We start from the raw sequence: 8,567 nt of genomic DNA, 5'->3' as shown, positions 1-8,567 counted from the left end.
AATAGAATAAGTATTTAACTTTTCATAAGCAGAGAGAAAAACAACAACATTCAAATAGACCTTATATATTACTCTATTAAACTCCCAAAGAAAAAGGTTTGGCAATTAGGTTAAATATTTTGAAGGAGTTACGACTTGCTATTTATTCCTTTGTTCATGGGATTAATATCTAATGTTGCGTCAGCTTCTTATGGAGTCAAGACCTCTCTTTAATGAACCTGACATTTTGCACCACAAAAATCAGAAAACGAACAAAAGGAATACACCCATTTGACATGCCATGAATCTAAAACATTCGCACAAGAAATAAGTATGTACTATATTCTATATAACATAGTTTTTCCATCAACGATACATGGTATCGTTCAACTGTACCGCACTGAATAGAATACATATGCTTGAGACAAACAACTAAAAAGAATTCCGCCTATGCTAACCGGTAAATCTTTGAATACCAATGAACTTGACATGTCACATGCCCACAAAACTTGATCCACTTAGACCTAAAGCTTCACCCATCACAACATCTATATTCCATGCTTCTCACATGTTACGTACGCAAGAATAAATCCAATAATAAATGTATGAAGTGTACAACAAAAAGACTCATTTGAACACGCCTATTCTCAATACCCAATTATATTAATTTTTTTATCATTTTTTTTTTCTAAAAATCTTTCTAGCTTTGACTCCTTTTGTTTTAGAAGTAAAATGTAGGATAAAGGGGATGTAAAACCACCAGAATGCTAGCCAGCAATAATTGTTAGCCTATTATTTCATAGCTGCTTTGATTGAGATGTATTGTAAAACGTTAACACCCATCTACAACAAGGAAACCTTTCTTTCATCGACCAGTTTTTGCTCGTTTCATTCCACTGGAATTGAATGGAGATACACTTCCACTTGGTCCAGGACTCTCTTCTCTGAAATTTGAATTCAGCATCGCCAATTCCCGCAACTGTTGCCTCTTAATATAGTCCTCTGACTCATCCTGCATATCAGAAGTTCACAACCAAGAGAAAATAAATATATAGAAAATTTTCATTAAGATTAATCAACAAAGCGATTACCATATGGAGGTTTTTGTGTTTCGGATTTCCAACAAGAAATGGTTGTAACGGAGGGTATTGTTCTACATTCTAGAACTTGAGAAAATGGTTTAAATTGCATCATGTTTAAAGATACTTTTCCACTGCTAGCTAGAAGTGATTCCAACAGAATATTTCAGGGAAAAGGTAAAAAATATGGACTCCATCTGAATGCTGATAAATCAACTTTGACTCCTTTGAAGTTCATGGCAAACTTTTGAGAGTAAAATGTGAATTGGAAACCTTGGATGATCAAACAAAGAGTGGCTTCCTCAATCCATTAATTGTTATCCAATCACTTTAAATCTAGTCTAGAAACTGTTGTTCCTCACTTCAAAGTAATTAAATATTCAAGTTACTAAACTTGATATAAATAAATTGCTTCTTTACATATACATGAGAATTTTAAAGCTTTTATATGCACATTAATACTGGCCTGGGATAAACGTTAAGCAGAATAGCGGCCAGCTCACCCAGCATAACACAAGAGAAGATTAAGGTATAGTGTGATGGAACTTACCACAGGTTTGAGCAATTCTTCTATAATTTCTTGAGCCTGGCGGAGCCTTATGTCAACAATATTAGCAGGTAAATCAGCCTCAATCAAAATGTGGAGTGGCTCATTGAGATGCTCATAGCCTGGTCTTCCTCTTAATTTTTCTTCCTTTAACATGGAAAGGATAATAATTTCAGTTGTTACACAAGAATAATACATAGATCAACAAAAAGAAGCATCATATTTATTTCACATTTTGCATAATAGACCTGGAAAATCATATCATGGCCTTAATTACCTTGTCAGGATCTTTTATGGAACCCTTTCCCCTAATAAACACCCGGCAACCTGTAGAAGCTTCTACCCGTTTCAGAGAATTGCCTCTGGGTCCCAAAAGCCTTCCGACAAAATTGAACTTATGCCATAAAGAGAAAAGATAAATTACAGCTGGTCTGATCAAGTAATTAATGTCTTGTTTGGATAAACTTCTCAAGAAATACCTCAAGGAGAAGAAAATAGGAAGAAAAATTGAAATAATAAGCTAAAACTAGCTTATGCGTTAAAAATATAAATAAGACTTCAGAAAAAAATAATAGGAGAAAACTTCTATAAATGAGTCTATACGTAAGCTAATTGTAGCTTATGAAAAAGTTCATTTATTTTTTCTTTTCTATTTTTGTTTCCTAGAAATGCTTCTGGAGAAGTTTTTCCAAACAAGCTCTTACTAGATAGGAGTTGATATAAGAGCTTACATTGGGGTATGTATCAACTGGAATTTCCAAGCGCAAAATCCTCTTGACAGTATATGAACTAGGACTTGCAGGTGCAACTTGCCAGTCCATTGTCATTCCAGGAGTTCCTCGTAATCTCTATTTAGCAAGGGGAAAAGGAATAACATAATCAATGTATAAAAGCTCAAATAGTGCAGGAAAACAGTATGGTGAACAACAAGAACTAGTGATTAAGCTTTTTTTGTCAATAAAAAGAAAAAATAAGAGCACAAAATTAATCAAATTCATGATAAATAAGCCACAGTTTACACACATAAATTAATCACCATTAATCTGGGAGCAATAAGAACACAGTATAGACGTCAAAATTGAATGACAGTGAAATAACAGAAAAAGAACACAGCAAATTAGAAAAATTAGCAGAATGTGAACTGGGAAGTGTCCTAAGGAAGAAGAGTGGAACAGAAGTAAAAGATAGTCTGGTAAAGTACGAAGAAACAAGGGTCAAAGTAGAGTAACATCTTGCGGAATGTTCAAGGAAGAAGAGTTCCAAATCCTATTATGTTTATGAAGGAAAAAATGCAGTAGAAAAGGGGAAGAAATGACAACTTTACCCAAAAGAATTAAAAAAAAAATTTGAACAATATAGTTCCAGGGGAAATTTTGGCCACTAATGAAAACCAATCCACAATTTGAATCCAACAGAAGCCTAGGACAACTATACTCAACTACACTGCTATAGTGCTTCTATAGTGCACTGTTGACTACTACGCTAAAGTATTGACTACTATGCTAAAGTATATCAAATTGAAAAGTTGAACGGCATGGCAAGGTCAACATCACCATACCACACTGTTCTGACTTGGATCACATTGAAGAATGGATCTGTCCTTTCATAAAAAATTTCATTTTTCTATGAGCTCGAAACACTTTTTTGTTTTCTTGTCTAATCCATCTTCTTAAAAATTCCTTCTGATTAACATATACATTTAAACTTTAGTTTAATTTAACATTCCTTGACTAGTTCACTCACAAGTCATTCACTAAATTTAACTATATAGCCCTATATCTTGTCTGAAGTCAGGATCCAAATTCTCAGAAAATTGTTTTCAAGCTCAAAGAATGCATGTGCAGAGCCTGGATGTGTTCTGATTGCATACATGATACATCATTTTATTAGATTAAATATGGGTGTCCAATTCCCACCATAAATTTCACTCCCTTGTACCAACACCCCCGCCCCCCTCAAATTCCTCTTTGTAGAAAGTTTGATAGTAATATACAGCCCAATGCCCCACATCTCATTTAATCTAATTGCTGTGTATCCATGTCATTTGTTTTCCTAAATCATTCTTGAAAAACAAATTTAAGTATTGTCAATCCATTATTATAGGGGAACCCAAAAAGTCATGTTTCTCTCTTTTCCAAGAGACTTATCGTTTGCTTTAACAAAAAAAGAAGCATTACTTTCTTTGCACTGCGTTATTGTATGAAACAACTACTAAAGGAATAGGCACAATAAGTCATAAGTTGAATACACCTTACATCACAATCCAGGCCATTGGGTGAACTGTAGATGACAAAATATTAAAATTGTCAATTTTTTAGGAATTAAACAAGCATACTTGAGCATATATAAGTATATAACAGTCAAGTACTATCTAAAGTAGCAAAACCAAAATTCACAGCAGCACAAACAGATGATACAGATAGTCAAAGAATGACAAGCATAAGTTGAGGACACGGTTTGGATGTAAAGATACACAATTTGAATAGCAGTCACCTCCTGCTGAAGACTATTCCATCCACCCAATCCCGTTCCAGAAACATTTGACATGAGGTTTGTAGAAGCCATAGGACTAGGGCTTCTATGCCGCAGTCTGTCAAAGTCCCCAAAACCTTGATTGGACAGCATTCCAGAAACTCTTAATATTTCTGCGTGAAGAGAACAATTGTAATGAGAAACCAATATGTACTATTTAAAATCATACCTACTAAATGGAAAAGAACCATGATAAATCAAGCAATCAATAAACATTTGTATTTTTTTAATAGGATGAGCAGATATTGTGAAATGAATTATATCAGATAGCATATTATTACATGAGAACATTATTATTAATGAACTTGACAAAGACCTCTCCTATAAAAGCTTTATATTTATGCTATTGGGTGAAGGCACCTAAATGGTCTTATATCTCTAACAGAGAAACATGAGCCAATGTCCAATATTGAGAGAAAGTATGGGCTTTACAAGGCCAAAGTTTCTCTTAACAAGATGTACTGCACTCAGTTTTTCCCATATCAAAGGTACCAATGCAACAGAGCAGTACCCTGTAAACACCAAGATGTTCTGCTTATGGCTATGTTAGGGAGTTTTCAAGTGGATGGGAAGGAAAGGGAGGGGATGGAGGAGTTACTTTCCCTTGCTTTAATGTTCAAGTAAGGAAATCAGGGAACACTACCCCTACTTTGGGAGTTGAAATTGAAGTGGAGTGCCCAAGAGCCTTAGCTTAATCAACACTAAGTCCCTTTGGCTTTGGAAACTGCTTGATCACAGTATTGAATCCCACTAAGGGCCATTGTAGTCTGTCCACCCTCTCCCAGAACCATGTCTTAGATCTCTTTTGTTACCAAAGAAGAAGAAAAACACATTAGAAGTACGAGAAATGAGAAATACTTCCCCATATTAGTTCACACAAATCGTTCCCCAATTTGAGAGGGACAAAATTTACTGTTTCGGAGGGGGGAAGTGGGGTAACACATATACCTCTTTTCCCTCTCCTTATCTTCCATACAAGAGTTTTTTATTTTGGTCACATTCCTCCTCCCTTCCCCCAATTTACCTCTCATCCAATCATATGAAAAGATATTTTTCAAACTTCACAAATCAGAAACCAACCAAATAATTTGCAAATTTAAATTTCTAAGGCAGAAAATAAGCAAGTTTCCATTGGAAGGATCTTTTTCTAGTCATCAGAACATAAAGCAGGGCCTCTGTTCAAACTAAACCCAATAATAATATATACAATTCAGATAGATCATTAACCTCATCAATGGAGAAAAAGATTAGAAGCATCAGAATTTCCATTGAATACTTTATACATTCAATTCACCGGTAAATTGTCAAATATACAAATGGTAGAACAGAAGCGCTGGAAAATCTAGTTGATGTATACAAAGTCAGAATCACAGAGGCACATTATGCAAAGGCAATCTAAAGGGGTAATTTGGGATTTGAAAAAGCTGCAACTGAAGTGAGAAAAAAAGGGGGAACGGTAAGAAGAATTAATAGGGACGATCTGTTGAGAAAGAAGAAAGACAGATCCACAAAAACAAACCTTGATTCAAGAGACGAGTGCATATGGGAAGTACTTGCATGAAAGGACCAAGCTTCTGATGCTCTGCCAGCAACTCCGTTAGGTACTGACTGAAAACATAAACACAAGACACAAACACAACACAAGCGATCAAAGTTTATATTTTGGTTGACGTCAGCCCTAGTTCTAGTTCAAGTTGAAGTTCTACTGTTACAGTTGAGTTGAGTTCAATACCTATCCACTTCTGGGTTGGTTCTAATCTGAGGAGAAGCAGCTCTCACTGGTGAGAAATTGGAGTTATACAAACCCGACATGGCTTAGCTAAACCTGCTAGAGAAGCCGCAGGTTTAGTTTAGTTGGTATTGTAAGAGAAAAAAGCTTCTCCAAGTCTGTCAATTTTACAGGCAACAAATTCTTATTTTTTATTTATATATTTTTCTTTGTCCATAAGCTGTGTTGTACTATAAAGGAATAAAAGGCGGAAAAAATCAATTAATAAATAGTGTGAGAAAAGTAGAGTGAATTGGAAAACTGGTGCTGAAATAAGAACGGTTAGAGATAGATATTTTTTTTTCGTAGAAAAAAGATTATGACAGTTAGAGAGGAAGCGGTGAAGAGAAGATTTGACCAACTCGTTAGTAAATTGGGGGAGACTGCAAAGCAGGTAAACAAAGGTTTTGTCCTAACTAATGATTAAGGGTTACAAGGAACTAAAGAGGTTGTGCTGTGCTGTGTCTTAAGATTGTTGAGTAATAAAGAATGAAAGGGAGGCAAAGCAAAGCAGAGGTGAATGGGCAACGATTATTATGTTTGCCAACGCGCTCTTAGCTGGACTCTCTTTTACCTTCCCATATCTTCTTCTTAATTAATTAATATGCATTTTTTTTTTACTGTTATTATCTTGTTAATTCAAATATTAACAAAGTTTTATGCCAGACTCTGGATTCTTTAAGTATATTATTATTAAATCAAAGTTTTACAAAGTTTGATTGTATGTTTATAGTTTAAAATTAAGATTATTGGTTTAATTAGAATATGTATCATTTAGCTTGATCAAGTTGAATTGGCCTCTTCTAATCGCGCGTGATGGGTCCTAGGATTATCCTTGTGAGATGAAATCTGGGACGGTTACTTTTCAATAATTAAGGGATTATCCTCCTACTAATTATCACCCAACGATCTGAGACCACATCAATCAAATATTACACCTTCGCCTAATTGATAACATGATATTTCCATTAAATAAGTTATATTATATTATTAATATATAAGATATTCCCCAATTTTGAATATCCAAATCTTAGGCTTAATGATAAGAATTAAGCACATATTTAAGAGACATTAGATATCACTCTAATCCTAATTCATACTTAATATCTAAACTCTTCTCCAACTCAAGTGTCGGGTCTTTTGTAGTGCCCTCCATCGATAGAGTTGGAGTGCAAAGGATCGTTGTCCCCTCATTTGAGCCCTTACAAAACTAGGTAGAAACATTTGACGTCCATTGTCGGACCAAACTTAAACAATCCTCCGAAAACATATGGTTTATACCTAAAATCAAGTTATGAGTAAGAATGTCGTAACATCTATGACAATGTGAAACCTCAAAACCCTGCTTGTGGCACCATTCACAATGGAGCTCCTATAGTGCATGGAAGCTGTGTAGAAATAGAATGAAAAAGCCATGACATCCCTTTGCTAGCCAAATGAGGCACTACAAGCCCAACATGAAGTCGATGGGACCCACTACCAGCAAGAGCTCCAAACCCTAAGGAGGGATAACAATGACATTCATGCAGGCTTGAATGTCTCCATTATGAAGGAGTCCTAGTCCACCAGAGACACTCACATTTTTGCTCAAGATCCCTAACTCAATTAAGAAGGTTAGAGGCATTCTCAGATAGGCTCAATCCACCATACCCAAGAGGAACGTGATCAACCATTCATGGGTGGGATAATTGAAGTCCCCCTTCCCTAAGGATGGAAGCACATTTCCATGAAGGCGTATGACAATTCAACCTACCTAGATGAGCACCTCATCACCTACATAATGCATATGCGTCTTAACATACATAATGATGTAGTCTTATGTTGATGGAAGTGGTTGAAGAAGAAGATTGTTGCTCTCCTTCACTCTCCACCTTCACGTCCCAAGCTATCTCTTGAGGTCTTCAATTGCTGAAAAATGATGAGAAGAAGATGCTCCAATGGTGGAAGAAGCAACAAGGTAGGTTCGGTAGCTTTTTTAAGAAGCTAGAAGAGTAAGACACCAAGGCACAAAGGAGAAACTCCTTTGTGAAGGAACCTAGGTAGAGAAGGATTCTCCACAGTTTCTAAGGCTTTGGAAGAGAGAATTTTGAGAGAAAATTATAAGTTTATTCATCCAAAGTGGGAGAAAATGAGAGGTTTACAAATTTATAGAAGTAGATAGCTTATGGAGCAAGCTAACCTTAACCATGATTCAAGAGAACCATGGTTTGGTTGCTTGACCGGCCATCCTAGTTTAGGAGGCTTGTGGAGCAAGCTTCTATCTTAGCTTGCTTGGGAAGCAAGCTAAGTTAGAAGCTTGTAGCACAAGCTTCCCAAAGCTTCAAGGAAGAAGAGAAGCAATTCGACCAAGATTGAGCTAGGCGGCCTTAGGCTAGTTTGGCTCCTTAAATCCGTTCAAAAATGTTTAATTTGGTTTAGTTAAGTTCATCCAAAAATGATGAGACCTAGCTAAATCAAATCCTTGAAAAATTAGGAGCAAAACAAGTCTAATATGTAAAATTTTGCTTAGGCCCAATTCTGACCCAATTACTAGTCACACCCTCAAGCATTGCTAATTGTCACCCCACTTCTACTACTGAAAAATAGAAAAAGAGTGACCTTCAATACAAGGTTAAATGGAGTCAAAGTCTCCAAAGAACCTACCCTAGAAATAATATACAAT

General features: G+C 35.8%; 1 protein-coding gene across 1 annotated transcript; it reads right to left on the bottom strand.

Annotated features, from left to right (window-relative positions):
- Positions 1 to 294: 294 nt before the first annotated feature.
- LOC109793546 (KH domain-containing protein At2g38610) lies at positions 295 to 6,340 on the bottom strand. The gene is made up of 7 exons (XM_083070945.1): positions 5,870 to 6,340; positions 5,657 to 5,745; positions 4,099 to 4,250; positions 2,337 to 2,453; positions 1,883 to 1,999; positions 1,609 to 1,752; positions 295 to 991 (listed from the first exon to the last, which is right to left on the bottom strand). The coding sequence occupies exons 1-7, from the start codon at positions 5,947 to 5,949 to the stop codon at positions 845 to 847; spliced, it is 846 nt and encodes a 281-aa protein (XP_082927071.1). The 5' UTR covers positions 5,950 to 6,340; the 3' UTR covers positions 295 to 844.
- Between the last annotated feature and the right edge of the window lie 2,227 nt (positions 6,341 to 8,567).

This window comes from Cajanus cajan, chromosome 3 (assembly GCF_000230855.2).
Source record: "Cajanus cajan strain Asha chromosome 3, NIPB_CcT2T_4, whole genome shotgun sequence".
NCBI classification, from domain to species: Eukaryota; Viridiplantae; Streptophyta; class Magnoliopsida; order Fabales; family Fabaceae; genus Cajanus; species Cajanus cajan.
The sequence above is the reverse complement of the archived record's forward strand: the minus strand, read 5'-3'. Positions and strand labels throughout refer to the sequence as shown.